General features: G+C 51.0%; 6 protein-coding genes across 6 annotated transcripts; 2 read left to right on the top strand and 4 right to left on the bottom strand.

Annotated features, from left to right (window-relative positions):
* Positions 1–707: 707 nt before the first annotated feature.
* Positions 708–3,655, bottom strand: GT037_006252 (xaa-pro dipeptidase; the record flags this gene model as incomplete). Its single annotated transcript, XM_038931299.1, has 4 exons — positions 708–2,321; positions 2,370–3,309; positions 3,357–3,501; positions 3,553–3,655. 4 exons carry the CDS (start codon positions 3,653–3,655, stop codon positions 708–710), a joined length of 2,802 nt encoding a protein of 933 aa, XP_038785796.1.
* Positions 3,656–5,314: 1,659 nt separating this feature from the next.
* GT037_006251 (uncharacterized protein) lies at positions 5,315–6,763 on the bottom strand (the record flags this gene model as incomplete). The annotated part of the gene is made up of 1 exon (XM_038931298.1): positions 5,315–6,763. The coding sequence occupies one exon, from the start codon at positions 6,761–6,763 to the stop codon at positions 5,315–5,317; it is 1,449 nt and encodes a 482-aa protein (XP_038785795.1).
* A 276-nt stretch (positions 6,764–7,039) lies between these two features.
* On the top strand, positions 7,040–9,343 carry GT037_006250 (poly polymerase 2 adp-ribosyltransferase 2; the record flags this gene model as incomplete). The annotated part of the gene is made up of 6 exons (XM_038931297.1): positions 7,040–7,319; positions 7,408–7,722; positions 7,771–7,790; positions 7,838–8,185; positions 8,257–9,171; positions 9,221–9,343. The coding sequence occupies 6 exons, from the start codon at positions 7,040–7,042 to the stop codon at positions 9,341–9,343; spliced, it is 2,001 nt and encodes a 666-aa protein (XP_038785794.1).
* A 350-nt stretch (positions 9,344–9,693) lies between these two features.
* On the bottom strand, positions 9,694–11,085 carry GT037_006249 (microbody biogenesis protein peroxin 22-like protein; the record flags this gene model as incomplete). The annotated part of the gene is made up of 2 exons (XM_038931296.1): positions 9,694–10,335; positions 10,390–11,085. 2 exons carry the CDS (start codon positions 11,083–11,085, stop codon positions 9,694–9,696), a joined length of 1,338 nt encoding a protein of 445 aa, XP_038785793.1.
* Positions 11,086–11,383: 298 nt separating this feature from the next.
* Positions 11,384–18,103, top strand: GT037_006248 (d-arabinono--lactone oxidase; the record flags this gene model as incomplete). Its single annotated transcript, XM_038931295.1, has 8 exons — positions 11,384–11,564; positions 11,621–13,057; positions 13,111–13,218; positions 13,784–14,293; positions 14,359–14,754; positions 15,484–15,583; positions 15,663–15,887; positions 16,138–18,103. 8 exons carry the CDS (start codon positions 11,384–11,386, stop codon positions 18,101–18,103), a joined length of 4,923 nt encoding a protein of 1,640 aa, XP_038785792.1.
* A 1,226-nt stretch (positions 18,104–19,329) lies between these two features.
* GT037_006247 (glycoside hydrolase family 11 protein) lies at positions 19,330–20,130 on the bottom strand (the record flags this gene model as incomplete). The annotated part of the gene is made up of 3 exons (XM_038931294.1): positions 19,330–19,495; positions 19,550–19,789; positions 19,841–20,130. 3 exons carry the CDS (start codon positions 20,128–20,130, stop codon positions 19,330–19,332), a joined length of 696 nt encoding a protein of 231 aa, XP_038785791.1.
* Between the last annotated feature and the right edge of the window lie 2,020 nt (positions 20,131–22,150).

Raw genomic sequence — 22,150 nt, 5'->3', positions numbered from 1 at the left:
TCGACAGTACTGAAAAACGAGAACAATGGATGAAAATGAAGTACTCAGGTGCGATATGTTCAAGATCTCAAGTCATTAGCCTAGAGAACTTAGCGATGTTCTTGGGTCCATAATGGATTTTAGTGGTTCGGAAGCGGTATATTGCTTTGTATCACCTTGAATGGCAGGAGACGCGGTTGGGCAAGGAGGTACCAGTTCAGCACCAGAGAGGTTCACTCGGCTCACCTATCTGTCGCTGGAGAGTTACATCGTCTCCGCAACCTCCGATATCGACGCGATTACACAACCGTTCGTATCATGTATCCTCTACGTCCGTTCATATAGTTCCAAATACATCCCAATACTTTATCGAGCAGCCGTGTACGCAGTAGTTCAAAACGGATAGAAGAATTTCTCGACAAGTACCTGGGGAGTAACTGTCTTTCGTATAGGCCAACACAGCCGATGACGCCTGAAGAGCTCGCATCAAAAGCCGTTATAGTTACAACATTCGACAACACTCGTCAAGAGTTTGCACGATACGAGAACGTCGTATCCGGACAAGACAAGAATGCGGTAGGTTTCAACGTTCGACTACTTGGTTGGTCTTGTGGCATGACAGACATGCAATAAAACGTATATTGGATATGAATTAGCAGAACCGAGAAGATAATGACAACGTATATAGCTTTCCCGCAGCCGGCGATAGGTAACCAGCTATCACTCCATTAACGTAAAAAGAACGTATCTCTCATCAACGCATCACGCTCGAAACGCCTTTGGTGATCACCCTCCTCGTATCGCCCTAGCTGATATCCAGCAATGTCATGATCTTCGATATTAGTTGACCTTCTGTTGGTAAGACCTCTGCTCCCCACGGGTAGAGACTGTGCGCTGTGTTGCTGCCATGGATTATGTGAAGCCAAAACTGGCATAGATGGTCTTGAAGCAAGAAACCGATCTGGGAGTGCAGCTTGGTCTTGCTGCTGCCTTTTCACCTGGGCACCTTCCTCTAGACAACGGAGCCTTAATTGTAAAGATTCCAACTTCTGTCGTGTAGCCTCTGCTTCTAGAGGTTCCGCAAACGGGAGGGTCTTGGGTAGCTTTTTGGAATCACAGCCTTTGGCCGACGTGGGAAGTGTGGTAGCTGTCAGAGTTTGGTGGCGCCACGAGTTAGGGTTTGTATTTTCCGCTGACTGTTCGCATTGAGTATGTGGTCGCGGAACCTGGCCGCTCGGCACCTGGGGTTGGACTGTACATGAGAGAGGAGCGGTGCCACAACGTCGCATCCGGTGGGCTTCTCTTGTCTCGCTGGGTCTGACCGGCATAGATCGAGGTGGAGGCAGTGTAATCCTTCGTCGCTTATCGAGGTTGATGGTGCAAGCCGATGCACCGACGGACAACTCGTCAATCTGTGGTGCCGCTGATGGGACATCATCATACGATAGTGTGGTGTTCTTTGTTCCCAGATCAGGTTTTACAATATGCTTCGCCTCAGGCTCTGGAAAGCGGTGGGTAGAGTTTGTAAGATTTTGACGCAGCCGATCTAGCGTTTGGACGAGTATTGCACAGTTCTTGCACATAGGTGTGCTTTCGAACTCCCGAGTCGGTCGCGACGAGGAAGCTAGGCTAGAGGCGTTGCCCATGTAAACATGCTGGACGTTCGAGCTTGTCTCGCCGCAAACCGGCTGCAGCTTCTTCGTGTTCGTTGAAGGGCATGGCACTGTCTCTCCTGAGTTGCGTTTGCGCTGCCATTGCTGGACTTTCTCTTCCGTACTCATCGAGTGTGAAAAATTCGCAAGGATCGAAGGGCCTGCGAAAGACTCAACGTGCATATCGTGCTGCTGCTTAAGGTCTGCAGGTAGAGTCGTGGCTCTAGCAAGCGGCTTCTGCAGGTGTTGCGATGGCGTGTTCTTCGAGATCCCGGGAGCGCGGCGCATGGGTTGCTCTACGTGGCTACTCAATCTTCGTTGCGGAGCGAGGTTTGAAGCTGGTAGATCTATAGTACCACTCTTTCCGTGTCGGATAATTTCAAGCATCGCGTCACCCTTTGGGGCCGTTGTCAGGTTTTCGTACCCACAAGAGGTAATGAGGATGTCGTCTTCGATGCGAACACCGCCGACGGGCATATACCGCTCCAGCACATCCACATTAATAAAGTTGCGGTGGATAGGTGATGGAAGGTAGAAATGTTGCAAAGCGTAGACGGAGAAATAAATGCCAGGCTCGACTGTAACAACCATGCCCTCTTCGAGGTGACTACTTTGCGGATCAGACGGCGCGCGGCAGGTCTCGGGGTCATATACTGGTATATGGAAATTTTGCGGGTAAAGAGACGGTGCCTAATATTGTGTTAGCTGTTTATCAACATGGTTATTGCTTGCGCTTACCTGCTGGTACACTGGCTTTCCTCTCCTTACACTCATCAGCTGCGCCTGACCCACGTCATGCACCTCAAGGCCAATGTGATGTCCCAGCCCGTGCGGAAAGAATGCTCTACTTGTACCAGCCTTGTAGATCTCTTCCTTCGTTCCGTTATGGAGAATGCCCAGCTGCAATAGGCCATCGATAGCGATCTGGTGTGCCATGATGTGCAAATCCAGATACCTCACACCAGGTTCTAACCGTTTGATACATGTCTCTTGCATACGTTGGACCAGCTTATAGATGTTCTCTGCCTCTTTGCTCGGCCAAGAAGCGGACAACGGGAAACTGCGTGTAATGTCACTTGCATATAGTTCGTACTCGCATCCTGCGTCTAAACACATGAGTTGTCGACCTGCGAGATCTTCATTGTTCGCGTCATAATGGAGAGTTCCAGCGTTTGGCCCAGAAGCAGCGATGGGATCATAAGCCTGTTGCTTTGCTTGATGTGATATGCACACATCCATGAACAGACCCTCAACTTGTGCTTCGTTCTTGAATCTTGCGATGTTAGCGAGCACTTCTCGGTGCGCTTGCGAGCTGATATCATTCGCCTTCCGAATGAGCTTGATCTCGTGATCATCCTTGATCATACGACATATGTTCATGGCTGGCTGAAGGGCTGTCGAATCGATGCGAGGCTTCAGGTTCTCGCAACCTGGGAATTGCGATGACTGGTGCATAGTGTAGATACTAGCCTGTCGATTACCGATCGCCCATCCTTGAACGGCGTATTCAAGCTCATCTGCGTAAAACACTTGATCAACATCGTACTTCACAAGCGCCTCGGCAAGCGTAGAGCCACGGCCATTCCAGATAACGCGCTCAGGCTTGATGCGTGGGATGAACAAAGAGAGTTCGTCGCGTCGCGTGTCGTACGTCAGATGGCAGTCAGGCTCATTACATCTTCATACCATCAGCACGATCCTCACATTACTCCCAGATCAACGCACCCGCTCAAGTAGTAAAAGTATCGGCGTTGTCGGAAGGGTGCTGGCATGTCGCTATCTTCATTATTCCTCGCTGGCTGACCTGGGAGGTATATCAAGCCTTCTTCAACACCCAGTTTCTCTTGCACTCTCCGCGCATGTTGTTTTGCTGCGCGATGTTAGCTCGATGCCTGCTCCACTTTCATCTCCCAATACTAACCGGGATATTTCTCGAACGGAGTCTCCGCCTCGAGGTGCAACCAATACTCGTTGTCCTCCCATCTCAAGCGCTCAGAGAGACCTTTCGCATCGAGAACTTCCATCTTGATACCTCGTACTACCTGGGCGAAGGACTGCGAATGCGAAAGGTTGCAGCACCGATGGAGATGCGACCGGCGTTTTAGTGTTGTCGAGGAGCTCACCGGTAAAGCCACCGCATAGCGCACGTGCCCTCGACTCCGGTCAATCAACCGGGAACGATGCGATCGTGGACAAGATTGACGCATTTGGCCCCTTCATACTCACAGATGGATTGGTACTGATCGAAAGCGTTCCCTCAAAGCGAGAGGCCAAGATAGTAGCATCGCGACTGCCAATGCGTAGGTTCGACCAAGTCGCTCAGGTTGCCTCACAACCCCGCGCCCTGCTTTTCATACCCAACTACTGTGCAACATCGTGTTCATGCGGCATTCGTGCCCATGTGCACTTCTGCATATTCTCACTGCGTCTAATAGGTTACACGAAAAGATGTACACCGATTCCGGGTCAAACCAACAAAGGAATATGAAAATTGCAAGGTGTTCGGTCTGAGGAGAGCGCTGATTGGCCGTCGATCTTGACCGGTCACCGGTCAAGATGTCGAGCTACGAGAGGCACGAACGGACTTGTCAGACTGAGTAATGTCGCACAAACAACGAGCCGATCCTGACATATTATTCGACCATTCCGTACGTGTATTGGATTTTGGCTATGAATACGAACAAGACCGACACCGGATATTCCTGAGCATCAATGCCGACGCCTATACAATCACAGTCTTAGAAGGTTTCAAGGCCGCGAAGATAAAGAACAGAATATTTATCAGCTACCTAGGAAGTCGCGAAACTTAAAACCATCCGACGTCTTATTCGTTATGATCAACCTAGGGAAAGACCAACGTCGAGACCAAGCCACAAAGCATACCCGATGACCAACGCTGAAGGTACTCAGTGTAATGAACCCAGGTTTGAGACTTCCACTCATCCGGGCTCAGCACGCCCTCTAGTAGAAATGGAAGTAGTTGTAGCTTCCAAAGTTAAGCGCAAGCTGGGTTGCTTCATGGTGACATGTGTTGCTGTATCGGGGGCCCTTGATTTCTTTCCCGGACGCGTCAGGCAAGGCCAGGCCAGGCTAGTATTGATTCTGTCCATATTGGAGGCATGTGAAGGAAGTCGAACATGGTGTTGCCGCCACGCGAAGTCACTTGACTTCGCATTCATTCTTGTAAGAAATGTTTTTCTGTGACCTGTGTTCGATATGTGCATTAGTTTTGTACATGCAGATTCTAGGCCAGAGACAGTCGTTCTGAACCAGTGCTTGTCGCTTGTAAAACGTGACGTTTGAGGGGTTGAGCATTGGGCACAAAACAATGTGCGGCTCGTTCTTCTATTCAGTCAACGCATGCTGTTTACAGGTTGTGTACACCGTGTTGATGCGTGTCCGTCACCGGTGTCTTGTCATCTTTTTCATTAGGCTTCGGACCTGGTGTCGGAACTTGGAGAAGAACAGTTGCTTAATCAGAGCAGTGAACATGCTCAGGGCGTGGGAAACTGATACACGAAGGCAGTCGAGAGGAAGCAAAAAATGCGGCCAGCAAAAAATGCGGCCAAATTCGTATGTCATAGAGGTTGCAATTGAAAGGCGGTGCATTGTCAGCATTGCTCAGGAAAGCAGCCACGGAATATCCAAGGTGGTAAACATGCACTATGCAAGAAGTCATGGTCCTACTCGTCATCCTCGTCGTCGTCATCCTCGTCAGTGAAGTCGTTGTCATCGTCATCTCCCATTTCCTCGTCTTCATCTTCGTCTGAGGCGTCAACCAGGTGTGTCTCTTCTGGCCACTTCACAGTCACTTCCTGTTCTAGCTCCTTCCAGAACTTGCCCATATCCGCCCCCGCATGTTCCTTCACCGTTTTGGTCGCTGTCGTTGACTCATCGTCAGAATCCTCTCGCTTGAATCCCACGTGCATGTGATCTTGCTGCAAGATACCGACTTTCAAATGATTGAGGGCAAGCTTCTGGTCTGTGGATAGCTTGTGAAAGAATTCTCTCCAGAAATTGGGCTTGTGCCCGAACGGTGCAGCGGCAACAGCGCGAAGGTTCATCCTCCAAAGACTTAGATTTTCTAGAGTCGCTGCGAACTTCTTGATAAGAGCGACAAGAATGTCAGCACGAGCGCTCAATTGGCCGAGTTCGAGCTTCTTCAAGAGTGGTAAAGCGATTGTGGCGGGATCAAGGAAGGTCGCGCTATTTGCACCGGCAGCAAGCTCTGGAGTACCCAACCACTGCAGAAAGTCCTCATTATTGGCTACCAGATGTTTCTCGAAGTTCAACCGGAGGTGTACGAGATTTGGAGTAAAGTGGAGAAAGCGTCGAAGTGATCGTCCCGCGTTCGGGTCGGCAGACGTTCCGTTGCTGTGGGTATGCAAGTAGCGAGGCTTAAGATCCACATTTAACAGCAACGTAGTTATGTTCTGAAGTATAGGCCCAACAGCTGGCCGAATGTAATCTGGGAGGAAAAACGCTGTGTCCGGAAGGCCACGCTGGCGGAGTAGGATCTCGAATTCAGTTGGCCTTCGGTTCGCCTTGCCCAAAGCGTACAACACACTGGAAAAGACGCGAGATGCGAAACGTGTACGTTCATGCGCGAAAGAGTCGCGATCGGAGAAGTGGAGTTCAATTCCGGTCTCGCGGTGAACGGTTGTAGCACCCCAGGAGCTCCAGCTCTTGCCATCGCGAACCCGATTACTAGCGTTGAAATCGCGGATCCCGATCGTGGAGAGATTGTCGAGACGCTCAAATGCTTCTGTGAGCATTTCGCGATCGATTCCTGTACTCAACAACGTCTTTTGATCCTCGTAGCCTTGAATATAGCGTGTAGCGGCATCTTCATCCTTGAACCGCAGTGGTATCTCATCATAAACATTGGTGGCAATGATGATATGTGATAGTTTCTTGGAGAGGCTCACGTGTTTGGATATGTCGATGAGTGCTTGCAAACTCTTGTGCGTAAGCATGAACTGTTTCTTGAAAAAGAACTCTTTCGAAAACCATTCGTAGAGCGACTTCTCGGTCTGTTTGCACGCCAGGCGGAGTGATCCTAAATCTTCGGTAGGAAGGTACTCTGAGACGGTGACCAGTAGTTCCAAGGGTATCGTGAGAAGCGATGCCATCTTGACACGTAGTGAGGTTGGCGGAATTTGAGACCTTAGGTACAATGACGGCGATGCTTGTGGTACGATGCCGTCTTATCATGTGTGAACGCGTCGATCTCGCGAAGGCAGAAACGGACGCTGTTCCGCTTTGGGGGCTGATGCCTAAGGGCGCTCCTTCCGGACCCAGGCCAGCGTCTCACCGGACGCCTGATCCCTTCTCAACCAACTGTTCAAATAGCCATCTTTCACCTCCAATAGAGTCGCATCACATCTTCTCCAACTTCAATTGAACCAATGGCTCGCAAAGCTGCGCAGAAAGCCCCTGTGGCCTCTCCCCTTGATGGATGTACCGTCGCCGCGTCTGGTCGCTTCCCCAGTGGAGTAACTCAATCGGCACTACAGGCGCGTCTAACGTCACTCGGCGCCACATTCGCGTCAAGCGTATCAGCAGACACGACCCATCTCATCGCAACTGAGAAAGATTTTGAGAGCAATTCTACCAAAGTCAAGGCTGCAGCCGCACACAACGTGCCAGTTGTCACGCTTCATTGGCTCGATGAATGCGAAACGACAGGTAAGTTCTGGATAATTTGTTTTCTTCTTCGAATCGTCATATACGCCTCGGGATGCTACAAGGATGTCCAAGTTGACATTGGGTACAGATTCCAAGTTCGATGAGTCGCCATATCTGCTGTCTTCTGCTGCTGTGGCACCAGCCCCAGTCCCTGCTCAGAACGGGTCGAAGAAGCGCGCAGCGTCATCTGCCTCACCACCTGCAACTGCGCCGGCGGAGACTAAGAAGCCCAAAATCAAGGAAGACGCGAAAGTCGGCGATGGCCAAAATGCTAAATCCAAGCAAATTGCCATTTCTGTAGACGAGTTCTGCCCTCTAGCCAACTACCAAGTCTATATCGACAACAGCGATGGCACCATCTACGACGCGTCACTCAATCAAACAAACTCAGGCGCAAACAACAGTAAGTGATACCAGTTCATCCGATCTTTCCAAATACTAACGATACCAGACAAGTTTTACAAAGCCCAGGTTCGTATGATCTTGCAAACGTCTCGGTTCTCCACTAACTTTCCAAGATTCTCACTAATGGCACCAAATATCAAACCTGGACACGATGGGGACGTGTCGGTGATCGTGGTCAAATGAAAATGCTCGGAAACGGAAGTTTTGACGACGCCATGAGGGAGTTTGAGAAAAAGTTCAAGGACAAATCTGGTCTCAGATGGGCAGACCGTGGCGACGAGCCAAGAGCTGGCAAATATGCTTATGTGGAGCGATCCTACAACCCTGACTCGGACGACGACGAAGATGATGCTGACGCTGGCACTGCTTCCGGAGACATGGACACCAATGATAGCGCTCCACCTGCTGAAAGCACCTTGTCTCGTCCCGTCCAGGATCTCATGAAGCTCATTTTCAATCAAGTAAGGCTGCAGCACCCTTCCTACTTTTGGTAACAGGCTGTTCACAAAGACGTCAAGCTAACAGTGGCGAGGACTACTTTAACGCAACCATGAGTGCGCTCAACTACGATGCCAACAAGCTCCCACTAGGCAAGCTGAGCAAAGGTACTATCGCTCGTGGTTTCCAAGCACTGAAGGACCTTTCGGTGTTGATCGACAACAACGATGCTACGTCTAGAGACGAGGTGGAACGCCTGTCAAACCAATACTTCTCCATCATTCCCCACGCGTTCGGTCGTAATCGTCCACCAGTCATTCGAGACATCAATCTGCTTAAGAAGGAGATTGAGCTACTCGAGAGTCTTTCGGACATGAAGGAGACGGCTGCTATGCTCAAGGATCAATTGAAGGACAAGAGCGACGTCAACAAGCTTGACAAGCAATTCCAGGGATTGGGCATGAACGAGATGTCGCCTCTGGATCACAAGAGCCGCGAGTTTGTCGAGATCGACGAGTATCTCAACAACTCAAAGGGCAAGACGCACAATGTCAGCTACAAGGTCCAAGAAATCTTCCGCATTGAACGTCAAGGAGAATTTGAACGCTTCGATAAGAGCAAGTACTCGAAAATTGCCAGCAATCGTCGTCTACTCTGGCACGGATCTCGTGTTACAAACTATGGTGGTATTCTGGGTCAAGGTCTCAGGATTGCCCCACCTGAAGCTCCCGCCACTGGATATATGTTTGGCAAAGGTATCTACCTTGCGGATATGTCTTCCAAGTCCGCCAACTATTGTGCTTCATACAATTCCGGAGGTACTGCTTTGCTTCTCCTCTGTGAAGCTGAACTTGGTAACCCCATGCACGAGCTTACCGATGCATCGTACACTGCTGGAGAGGATGCTATCAAGAAGGGCATGTACAGCACGTTCGGTATGGGACAGACAGGTCCGAGTAAATGGAAGGATGCAAGTTGCATGAACCCAGCCTTGAAGGGTTGCATGATGGTAAGTACACTCTTGTCCTGGAATTTGGATCCACAGCTGACCATACTAGCCTGACGTATCAACACCGCCTGGTCCTACCAACGTACCCAACGCGTACCTGCAGTATAACGAGTACATCACCTATGATGTTGCGCAGGTCAAGCTTCGCTACCTACTCCGCGTTCAGATGTAGACTCGCATTTCGTGCAAGCCTGCCGTTTTTCCAGGTTTATTGTCATGTCGCTGTTATCTTCCGTCTCGGCGTTCAGTCTTTTAGGGGGGGGGCGTTATCAGAGCATGGAGCCAGACAAAAGCGGCATCGTGTTATTACCTCTCAGTCATGCAATTCAATCTTTCTCACTTGCATGGTCTCGACTTCACGCGTTATTGTGTGATGCTAATCCCACAGCCGTCGGATGTATCGAAACATTGAAAAAAACAAGCATGGTATATTCGTCGTTAATCAAATACAAGCATTGCATAAGGCTGCTATACACATAGAGGCCGATCATCAAACACCAGGTCAAGACAAAACGACGGACTCTACTCGCGTCCACCGACCCTCCTCTCATAGTCGTCTTCGAGTCTGGAAGCATCGACAACTTCGACACCCTTGCCGAGACCGATCATATCGCTGCGAACCTGCCACCACCTGACGGTATGCTCACTTTCCTTGCCCTTGCGCATAGGGCCCTCGTCGTCTGTGTCTACAAGCCCGCCGAGACCAGTACCATCAGCGCCAACAACGACGATGGTCTGTGCAACCCACTTGCGCAGGTCTTCGATGTTCTGACCGTTCACGCCGCTCAATGCGTCGACTACGTAAACAAGTTCGGGTCCGAGGTGTCTGAGCATATGCACGAATCCTGTGGTGGTGTTGAAAGGCATGACCATGGCAGGGTCCTCGACTAGACGGAGCGCTTGCGAGTGGAGAGTGTTCCAGAGTGTATTGTCAGACCCCCGAGTGCTTGGTGCTGGCGTGTAGACAACTGGCTCAATGGAAGATAGTTCCTCGCCCGGTGTGCGTGCAGGTGTGCTGATGGCAGAGTATGAGTCGCCAAGCGAAGACGATCCAGTGCGAGAGTTGGCTCGGGATTGTGGGCGCGAGCGCAGGGATGGGGAGTAGATGAGTACGAAGAGCTTGGTCCTGGAGAAATCGGTGTCGGGGAGGTGGGAGAGGATGGTCTGCAAGCTGTCAGTTTTTGGTGTGCGACAAGGAATACGGTATGGGGAACTTACAGCGTTCTCTTCGCGGTATGAGCCCTCATCATCATCAACTCTGTCCATCAGGCTCTCTGCGCTGACGACCAGTATCACTGTCTTCCTCTTTCCGCTGTATTCGCCCCTTCCTTCAGCTTTGCGCACACTGGCCGCAAAGCTCCGTGCCTGCGCATCCACCGCAGCATTGCTATCTCGACTCTGAGCCTCGACATTCCTCCTAATCGTGGCCTCCTCGCTCCATCGCGAGTGATCGCCAAAAGCCTCGTCTTTGTCTTCTTCGCGAATCGAAGCAAGCGCGGCACCAGCAGCTGCACCCGCGGCTGCCCAGCCCGCCGCCGTCTTCTTACTCACAGTATCGAAGAGTTGCTGTGGCGATGGCGTGCGTCTGATGACGCCTTGTGCGCGACCAAGCAGTGTGCTGTCGCCACCCCCGTATCCATAGCCTTCACCGCCTCCCTCGCCTACAGGAAATCCAGATGCATCGCGTGCTGCAGGCGCCCTGCCTTGTCGCTTCTCAGTCGAGTCTTCGCCATAGGACAAGTCGTCGTCGGATGAGTAATCCCGACTATCCTCGCGCGCACTCCATACCCAGGCTGCAAGACCTGCGGTCGCGACTGTCACGGTGAGGATCAGAGGAACGTAGAAGCCGAGGGCGCTGCGGTTGCGCGAGTTGTTCTGGCGACGGTCGTAGCGGTCGTAGTTGAAGGAAGACATTGTGGCGCTTAGGTCATGATAATTCGTTGATGTTTCGTGGCGGGTCAAACGCTGTCAGGAGTATAAGATTATTGTTTTGGTCGTCAGCCGCTGCCGCTCGGCTCCAGGGCAGCTTCCCTGTTGTTGACGCCCGCCGGTGGCTGGGGGAGCTGATGCGCCTGCTTGACACGTGCGTGCCTGCCGAGGCGAGCGTGTGCGAGTCAGTCTGTGAACTTTTGGCGGCGGGGTGACTCTTACACCCCACACGCACGCCTTTGTACCTGCAGCTACGCTCGGCGGACGCCAATACCATCTCACAATGCCTCACGCGACGAGTCTTCCCGCGCCAGGCTTCCAGGCTCTCATCCTGTGCGGGCCTGGAGCCTCCTTCAGCACTTTCACATCTACGCCAAAGGAGATACCAAAGGCCTTGTTGCCCATTGCGAACAGGCCCATGGTCTGGTACCCCCTAGAATGGTGCTACCGCATGGGAGTCACAGGTAGAACAGGGCGCATATCCTCTTTGTATAATCGTTGCTCTAACAGGCGGCTGCAGACATCACGGTTGTGACACCGCCAGAGTCATTAGAAGCCATAGAGGCCGCCATGTCGCAGAACCCACACCTTACCACCCTCCCTTCACCAAAGCCAGACATCCTTGCGCCAAAAGACCTTTCACACCAGACCAGTACTGGCGACCTCTTCAGGCTACCAGAACTGCAGAGCGCGATCAAAGGCGACTTTATCGTACTGCCGTGCGATCTCGTATGTGAATTGGACGGAACAGCGCTTGCAGACGCATGGATGGTCGAGCAGGGTGGCTTTGCTGGAGCCAGTGGTGGACTAGATCACAACGGCGGCAAGATCGCATTCGGTGCTGGTGGCGAGAAGCTTGGACGAAGAGGTGGCATGGGTGTATGGTATCAGACCAAGGGAGAGGGAAGCAGGAAGAAGGAAGAAACAGACTTCATTGCGACAACACCATTACCCACACCCATCGTCCCAGTTCCAACAGACTCGCTACGCCGCAATATCTCGAAGCTCGTCTACTCAGTACCCACCGACACACTGAACGACATAACCGAAGAGAACAAAACATTTCCTCTGCGGCATTCGCTCATTCGCAAGCACGCGCGGATAAGGATGCTTACGACACACCGCGATGCACATATATACATTTTCCCATACTGGGTCATGGAGATGATCAAGAAGAACGAGAAATTCGAGAGCATCAGCGAGGAAGTATTGGGATGGTGGGCAAAAGCAGGCTGGCAAGAAGGGCTCGGAGATAAATTGGGTCTGCGGCAAATACTGCAGGGCGAGGACGAAGAGTCGGATCATGGCTCGCAAGTCGTCGAAGAAGAGATCGATGTTTCCAGGTTCAGCACCACATACTCGGACAGCAACACAGAGACAGAAACATCGGCACCCACCACGCTCGCATCACGAGTCACAAAATCCTCCAGCGTACCCAACTCGGCCAAATCACTCACCTCGAATTCTAAACTGACAGTACCACCAATCCTAGCCTATGTCCAACCTTCAGGCCCGAACGAACCGCTTATTCGCCGCGTAGACGACTCGCATCTGCTTCTAACTGTCTCCCTCCGCCTCGCTAAGCTCCCCTCAATCGAAGAAGTCTCCAAGGAACTTGCATCGCCATTCGCGCATCAGTCTAAGATTGTCCACAAAGAATCCATACCCCGGAGATGCCGCGTAGAAGCCGAGAACTCGTTACTTGCAGACAACGTTATTGTAGAAGAGAAGACCAACATCAAGGAAAGCGTCATTGGACCGAACTGCAAGATCAGTGAAGGCGCGAGACTATTACGCTGTCTGTTGATGGATGGTGTGGAGGTTGGGCCTAATGTACAGCTTACGGATTGTATCCTGGGACGGAGGTGTAGGATGGAAGGTGGAGATGCAAAAGATGGCGACAAGACTGTTCTCAAGGACTGTGAAGTTCAGGATGGGCAGGTTGTGGAGTGGGGTAGTAAGTTTTACTTGACCTTTTATGTGAAGAGAGCGGTGCTAACGATTATGCAGCTGAAGCGAAGAACGAGAAGTTTATGCGCTTTGACGTGGGTGACGATGTAGGCAGTGAGGGGTTCGGCGGAGACGAAATGGATGTCATGGATGGTGAAGATGGCGAGGGTATCCCGCTGCGGTAAAATCGCTGCCGAAACAAACGGGAATAGCGTACATGACGATTACGAAAATACGATCTCAAGACGAGGTTATCTGAATAGAATAGATGTGACTTTGGCTGAACTCAGGATATGCAAACGCCATGGGGCCACTTCCGCATTCCTGACCCTTTCTCCAACATTCTTCTCGAGATCCTTCATCAGTGTTTGTCCCTTGTCGTATCGATTTCAATTTTCCGGCTGGCCAAGTATACTCTAATATCTTCTATCCGTTGTTTCGCTGTATGTTCGGCTAATATTCTAGTCTCGAGGAAGACATGCAGAGTTCACTGAACGCTCTCACACTGTTGCGAGAGCGTATCGAAGGATTGACTGCAATGGAAATCCTATTGTCGCGGTCAAGAAGTGTTTGCTATGTTGGTGACACAGCAGCTTGGCATCGCAGATGACCGCGTCTCCCAAGCTTATCATTTCGCGTCATTGTCTTGTCCTCTTCAATGTATCGCTTTCTTCAACCCCATCTTTTTCTAATACTCTTCGTCTTTCTCGGGCTCTCTCATTATATTCAATAGCCTGGCTCTCATTCATCATGCCTCAGATCAAGCGCAGACACGATAAAGCTGCTCTACTACAGCACCTATGTAGCGACTGTAAGGGCACTACCTCGTCCAAGATGGATTGCAAGAACCTTGAGAAACTCATGTGCTTCTCCTGCTCAAGGCAAGACCATTACAGCGGCGAATGCAATGATGCGATACGCAACGGCACCCCGTCACTGAGCAAGATGCCCGTAGCACGCAAGGAAGTTCAAACACAAATTGATGAGTTGAAAACTCACTGCAATTACAGTCTACGTCTGTTAAGATCCTGCGGCTTCGTGAAGCACGCCGATACCTTTGAAACACACAAGCCTGACCCACATGGACTGAGAGAACCCTGGGAAGGAAGCATGGTGGACTTGCAACCCACATATTACGATTCATCTCGTAAACTAACAAGACTGAAGCAGCAGCTCGATTCATGGAGAAGGTATTGCCTCGAAATTTTTGAAAAAGTCGAACAAGATGGTCTTGCAGAAGCAGGTATGACAGTCTATTCAAGTCCTCTCATATTTCTCACGCCGCCATATACTGACCTTTGGCCATAGCAATGAATCCTTCTGTTCGCTGGCATATCGATCCAAATTTCCGAGCTATCGAGAAATTCAGCAAGAAAGTTCTGTCCAAGATCCCTACGACCGTCCCTGCCACATCGTCATCAGTGAAGGCCTTCCTAGAGCGTATGCACCATGACATCAAAGCCATGGGTGCAATGCGAGGCGAAACGCTCCACTGGAGATACACCATAGCAATAAAGCTTATCCACACTGCCGTCCGATGGAGAGTGGCCAATTCCAATGATGAGCAAGAAATCTCACTAGTTGGATATGAAAATATAGAGAAGGTTACGCTAGACCATTTCAAGTTGCTTGACAAGCAATTTCAGAAGATACTTGAGACGGGGTTGATTAAGAAGGGGACTTTGCCGTATGCTCGGACCCTGTGTATTTTGGAGACGCATCAAGTGACGGATTTTTATCCTGTTTCTTGGAAATGGCTCAGGGGGTTATTTTACGAACAGTGTGAGGATGTTGCACTTCGAGGTGCAAATAATATAGCATTTGCACAGAAGAAGGGAGAAAAGAATGATGAAGCCGAAAGATGGACTGTGAAGAGAAGGAAACTCATTGGATAAACGATCATTAAGAGAATCAATGGAAGCGAAGCACCGGGTGAGCTACAACAAGGGGAGCTTATTACGCGGTTGGGTGAAAGAGATGACGACGGCTCAAATCCTGCGCTAGCGCCATGTTGTTTCCGTCTACCTGCACTACAGAACTTACCTAACTGCACCCTATGCGTGCTAGCTTTCTTCCGGGTCTCGGGTCGGCTTTCACTTCGAGATGGAAGTTAAGCTGTGTCTTACGAATACAAGGTCAAGTTGTCTACGCTAGGCTGCCCGGCACGACTTACCCAATGCGGACAAATATCACGGCGAGGAGAAGAAGGGGTAGACAGCAACCAGTACTCAACAGAGCCATAGTAATCGCCGGTCGGTGCTTTCCTTGTACTGTTGCACATAGTTCAATGATGTTTAAATATCCATCAGTCTGTTCCTAAGTTTTCCGATCACAACATCTAATCGAATATCTCACATCACCAACCAGTAAGTCGATGCATTGCTTCGGAATTTGGAGCTTGATTTGAGGGACACTTACTTACCCACTGCATAGTGTCTCAGAAATACGTACCTCTTACCATCATCAAAGGCGCAGGCCAGGAGTACATCCCCATCCCAGATGGCGAGAGCGCAATGGTCGCAGACTTCCACTCGTACGTCGACCGCATCATATTTACCTCTACATGTCTCCACCCTCGAATTCCTACCATGACGTTTTCTCACCTCCACTAGCATCCGAACTCAAACCACCGACTCTCCCACCTACATAACGTCTGGCTTCTACCGCGTTCAAGCGGGCCCCGTACGCGACATCCCTCAATTTGAATCTGAGGAGTCCAAATACGTTCTCAATGGTCAAATCGACGTCTTGGACGAGGCAACAGGTATCATGCATCACCTTGTTGCAGGCGACTTTGCTTTCTTCCACAAAGGGTCAAAGGCGCAGTTTTCAACAAAGTCCGGAGGAACAGCGTTTTTCGTTGTGACTAGACCGATCGTCGCTCAACACCCTGGGCTGAAGGGCAGGGAGGAGAAGGTGCAGTCGAAACTATAGACTGGTCGACGTGTTTTTTTCTTTCTGAGCGCGATAGGAGATAGGCGAGAGGCATAACTGTTCATCATGGGTAAAGGGAACCCAACGGAACACTATCGATGTATTTAATGACCCACACATGAAGTCTTGATGAAAAATGGACTAAATTCCCAGAATCATGCTGGCGCTGCTTGGTGAGATGGGTAATGCCGAGATATCTCCAGAAGACCATGGTCGCGGGGCTGGCGTGCCGCTAACGTCATGTGGATGGACCCTTCGATCTCGACATTTACATGTGGGCGCCACCATCTCAACCCATGCATCGTTTATTCTCAACACCACGAGGATGGCGCAGTCGCCTCTATCCGGCGTCATGATGCCGCCACGCTTCAATATCGAGCTGGACCGGACAGATCCGGATGTGCCCTTCCGCGCATCTCAGTCGCACATGCACCACACATGGGCGCGGACGTTCCATTCGCGGCCAGAGCTCTATGTCCGGCCGCAGAGTCTCCAGGAGGTGCAGAAGGTTGTGAATCTCGCGAGACGCATGCGAAGACGCGTCGTCACTGTGGGATGTGGCCATTCACCCTCGGACATGACATGCACGTCGGCGTGGATGATCAACCTCGACGACTACAAGCAGGTGTTGAACGTGGACAAGGAGCGCAAGACCATGACGGTGCAGGCTGGAATACGCCTTCATAATCTCAACTTGCAGGCAAAGAGCCACGGCCTGACAATGCCCAACCTCGGTTCCATCGACGACCAGTCGCTCGCCGGAGCGATTGCGACGGCGACTCACGGCAGTTCGTACAACCACGGCCTTCTCTCCGACCGCGTTCAGAGTCTCCGTATTGTGCTGGCCAACGGCCAGGCGGTACGATGCTCGCCCCAGCAATCCCCAGACCTCTTCCGAGCGGCCCTGGTATCGCTAGGCGCACTGGGCATCATTGTTGAAATCGAGTTTCAGATGATCGAAGCAAACAACGTCGAATGGGTTCAGACTATACGGCCGATTGAAGACGTTTTGGCTGAGTGGAACAACGGGCTTTGGACATCCAACGAGTTTACAAGGGTGTGGTGGCTGCCCTACATGAAGCGCGCAGTCGTATGGCGGGCAGACAAGACAGACAAGGCGCACCGCCAGCCAGAATATAACTGGTATGGCGGCAGCGTCGGATTCCACACGTATCACATTCTTCTCTGGATATCGCAGTATGTCCCGCGCTTCCTGCCTTGGGTAGAGTGGTTCGTCTTCGGCATGCAATACGGCTTCAAAGATGGTGCTGTCATCTCTGCAGTTGGCGAGCAGCGTACTGAACTCCTGATGAATTGCCTTTACTCCCAGTTTGTCAACGAATGGAGCATCCCTCTCGACAAGGGCCCCGAGGCTCTGACACGACTGACAAACTGGCTTCACGGCGACGAACAATCTTCTGGCATCCCCTTCAGCACAAAAGGCCTCTACGTCCACTCTCCCATCGAGGTCCGTATCGCAAACACCGTCAATCGTGAACCACGTCCGTTCCTCGATACCTCATATCCTGATCAGCCCGCTCTGTACCTCAACGCTACCCTGTACCGCCCCTACGGTCAAGATCCACCCTGTCGCGAACGCTACTACCAGGCCTTCGAACACCTGATGAAAGAGTACAACGGCCGACCCCACTGGGCTAAGAACTTCCAATCCGTTGACAACGCTTACCTCTCTTCCGTTTACGGTAACGACTTGGACGAATACATGCGCGTACGCAATGAAGTAGACCCCGAAGGCATGTTCCTTGGTGCCTGGCACCGCCGCACCATCCTCCCATCCAAGACCGATCTTCCCCTTTTGCCCCTCGAGGAAAAGGAAGTCATACGCCGCAACAGACGCACTGGTGGTGTAGACTGGATCGGAGAGCAAGGCCGGTTCGATGGCGGTCTCGATGTATTTGAGAAGGCGGGTAGCGAAAGTGAGTCTGGAGAGAGTTTTGATTACATGGCAGGCGCAGAGGCGGAGAGTAGTGTGCTTTTGGAGGGGTTAAGTGATGAGCTTGTTGTCACCGAGGACAGTTATGAGAGCCATACCGAGTCGAGGCGAAGAGAGGGAACTGAGGAGTACATTACGGGGACGAACGTCTTCAACAAGATGTAAATGTATATAAGAAGAAGGAATTCATGCGACATGAATGATGGGGAGAAACGCTACTCAATGAAGATATGATCGTGCTGTGTCATTGTTGCAATACTTGCAAATGTTTAATGTTCCGTGTTACATTCACTACCAATGTTGCGCAATTTCCTGTAGGGTAAACACTCTTGGGTATACGCAGGGAGGCTTTCGACCCAAATGTGGCCAATCGGGTAAAGTGTATACACACGTCAACATTCCGAATTGCGACTTCCCCTCCACCGGTTTCCACTCGTCTCCTCTCCCTCACTCCACGAGAACGGAAACCATGCCATTGTGTCTTCTGGAAGCCCAATTCGTATGGCAATGGTCTTTGGTTCACTTGCACGTCACCGCAGTGAAGGCCAACGGGGCGGATATGGGATAAATCCTCGTCGACAAACCGCGTACGCATACTAGTGAGAACGAAGAGGCGGAAGTGGCAGATGTGTGCACAGTCATCCTGATTCCATCTACTTATGATGATGGGTGTCTTTGTCCTCCAGGAACACCGGAGTCATGGATACCCGCCTATGCTATCTCATTGCGACGATCCAGACAAAAGACGCGACTGACGGAAGCCTCGATCTCTTTCACCATTACAGCAATCAATGACAGTACCACAAGCGAATGTTGAATGAGCAACAGGTTAGCTAGAGACGTCAAGGCATAAGCGGCATCGTCACTGACTGGTGGGCGTGGTCTGACTCTGCAATCCTTTGTTAGAGTTGCTGTGTTTTATGGTTACTCAACTACCAATATCCCAATGGCAAGGTCATTATCCATGGAGCATGACCGGAATTACGTCGATGAAAAGTCCCATGCCACATCTGGGCCGCATCGTACTCCCTTTCGGCTAGCCGATCATCCTTCTCTTCTCGAGATGGTGACCCGCAAGTAATATACCTCCTACCTTGGCATCCCCCGTGCTCGCCTTGGCACACAGCCACCACGCGATGAAAGCTTGGCCGCTTCTAGAAGGACGTTGATCCGATTGCCTAAAATTGATTACATGCATGTGGAAGACACAGCAAGGATAGCACCACATGGAAGATAAGCGACTTTCAAGCGAGCGATTGTATTGTCAGATTACGAGGCTAGGTCGAACGAATCGCATCGCCCCTATCTATCATGCGAAAAGCAACCAAAGCGTGGCTATTGTCTTGTAATGTGCAGCGGCTGCTGATCCAACTACCTGAAACTCTGCATACCTACGAGGTCTGCACATAGATTTCGGAGCTTCCAGAAGATTGGTATCCCTCGGTGGCGACGATCTGGTAGTAATGCTGACCCAAGTTCATGCCATAGCGGGACCAGGCGTTGAAGTGGTTCTGCATGTTCACGCTGCCACCAACGCGCTTCTGGGTGCGAACAGACCTGTGTGTTTGTTAGTACATGTTACATGTTCAGCCATATTGCATGCTTTCTTACCAGTACTGCTGAAAGGTCCTTGTTCCGTCAATGGAGGGCTGGTTGACACGGGTGGAGGTGGAAACGTCGTAAGTACCGCCGTCAGTCTGGAAGCTACCCTTGCGCTGAGATCCGCTGCTAGGGTTGTAGGTGCCGTAAGACTCGATCACGTAGTACTCCACAAGCGGGTTGCGGGTCCAACCGTAGACAGCCAAGTAACCGTTACCCTGAGGGTTGAAGGAACCGCCGTAGTTGATGGTGCTAGGATAAGGATCAGCAAACGATCAATCTCAGATCTTCCGGGTGACTTACCGGCCATTTCCAGGGTTCCATCCCTTGCCACCGACGAAGTTGCCTGTGTTCCTCCAGGTCACGGAGTACTTGCTGCCCTCACCCATGGTGTACTGAGCAGAACCTCCACCATCAGTCCACCAGGAGTAGAAGTAACCGTTGTGGTAGCCTTCGGAGCTGGGTGTCGACTGACGCTTCTCAAGGAGAGCAGTCACATTGCCATCGTCGCGCTCAGCGAGGAAGTCGAAGGGAGCGGCGAGCACGCTTGTGGAAGCCACAGCGGCGAGAAGGAGAGACTTGAAGGATACCATGATGAACTGAGTAGGCTGATCTGTGCTGGATGCAGTGACGATACTAAATGCGAGAAGCAGCGACCTTATATGTCTCCTTCAAAGTGGATATGAGCCTGAATCGCTGGAAGAAGTCGCATTTGGTGGTCATGAGATATCATCTCGCCTGTGTCTACATCCGTCTTGGTGTCCATGACAGTGGTGCGTTCCAGTCCTCTCATTTTCAAAAGCACGTCCAAGTGCACTGACTAGAACGGCCTAGAGACCGCAAACGGAACCGTTCAGTATCCGCCTCGGTAATCATGGCAAAGATACAAAAGTACAAAGATCCATGTCCCCTGCACAGATTCTGCACGACACTGAGAGACAATATCGCTGATCCGGGATTTACGCGCTGTCTCGACCCGGTTCACAGGACGTTAATATAAAAGTACGCCACTAAGAAAGGCAGGGAGGCCTTACCCCACACTCTTCGGATGCACACCAAGGCCTGAGAGAAACATCCGTCGAGCTAAAGTCATGTAGGTGTTGGTATTTTAGGGGTAGTGGCGCACGTGATGAAACATTTGGGCGCTGGAGGCGGGAGGCCTCGGCAAGTTCAAGATAACCACCGGATGAAAAGGAGATGCCAAGAATCATAGCAGCCGGCATATCTACTAATCCCGGTGATGCACGCCAAGTCCTCGGCGGAGATGAGGTGTGGAGTGCAGAAATGGCTTTCGAAGTCGGTGAGTCTGCAGGAGACGTTTTGTAGCACCACAGGATAGCATGACGATCGTGTTTCTGCTCGCAAATCTACTGAGGCAGTATGTTGAGAGTCTCGAGAAATTTCCAATGATCGGAGCACGCCTGTGTATCAATATACTGTCATGAACTTTCACGAGTGTTTAGCAGCATGTCGTATGATCGCCATGCTACTAGCTGAACTACCACAATACGCTACGAACCCGACTGTTGTAGTATGGAGCAACCTCACGAAGCTAGCAAAAAGCAGAAATGGATGCGCATATCGTGTGGTGCCAGATGCTATACTAAGGATACACTTGTGGCGACTTCTCTAGGCTTCCAGATCTGAAACCTCCAGGAACATGATATCAGCTGGCAAGCCGGTGGCATCAGAATAACCTTCAGTTTACCCAGTCCTATATAAGACGGTACATGGCTCAGGCTCAGTTCATCCGATGGTAATCACGGCATCATCACGGGGAGAAGGAAACATGGAGCCATGGTCAGAGACATGGGTACTTTGCCTGTATCATACTATGGCGAAAAATAGTGTTCACATTACGGCTTGTGAGCTCATGAACTTCAGCCGCTTCTCAATGACCGGATAGATCCGTGATCTTCCAGTGACAAGTCCGACTACTGTCGCCCATGGAACTGGACTTCCAGCACGTTGCGTTATTTCAATCAGACTCAGCGTCTGCCAAAATCTACTTCAAAGTAGCTTCCAGTGTCGTCTTATAGATCCACATATTGATGAGAATTTGACTGAGCTACAGGCTAGCAAGTCGACACCTACCCAGTGTACCTATGATGCCAATCGAGGCTATCTGTTGTTGCCGCGTTTCCTTCTCATTCAATCGATCCCACGCGGGATAAAGATCGACATGCTCATCCTCATCCTTTCTATCGAATCTCAGCTGAGCGGCAAAGGACGCAACAGTTGTACTTTCTGGTACAATCGTGTGGGGAAAGATGACAATCCTCAGTACACTGTATACCGGGCAGAGTAAGTCCTGCGTTTCATTTGCTGAAGATTGATAAGCCGTAGGAAAGTGGTGACCACCGCGTCTCGAGTGACACCGCCATTGTCCTCGACTTCTGGTAGTTTGAGATGGGGTGACAGGAATCTGTTGCCTATATGCGTGTGACACAACCGCATAAGTGGAGGTAAGAAGTTAGTGTAGTTTCCTATGTAGCAGTCCGCATCGCTGACAGCAAGGAAACCCAATTAGTGACAAAGAACGCGTTCTCAAGACATCTCTGTTCCACAAAAGGCCTTTACCAAACACTCAAGTGTCAAGCGCAAACCCTGCTC

Source organism: Alternaria burnsii, assembly GCF_013036055.1.
Source record: "Alternaria burnsii strain CBS107.38 chromosome Unknown 752, whole genome shotgun sequence".
In the NCBI taxonomy this organism is placed as follows: domain Eukaryota; kingdom Fungi; phylum Ascomycota; class Dothideomycetes; order Pleosporales; family Pleosporaceae; genus Alternaria; species Alternaria burnsii.
This window is presented reverse-complemented; position numbering and strand designations above follow the sequence as displayed.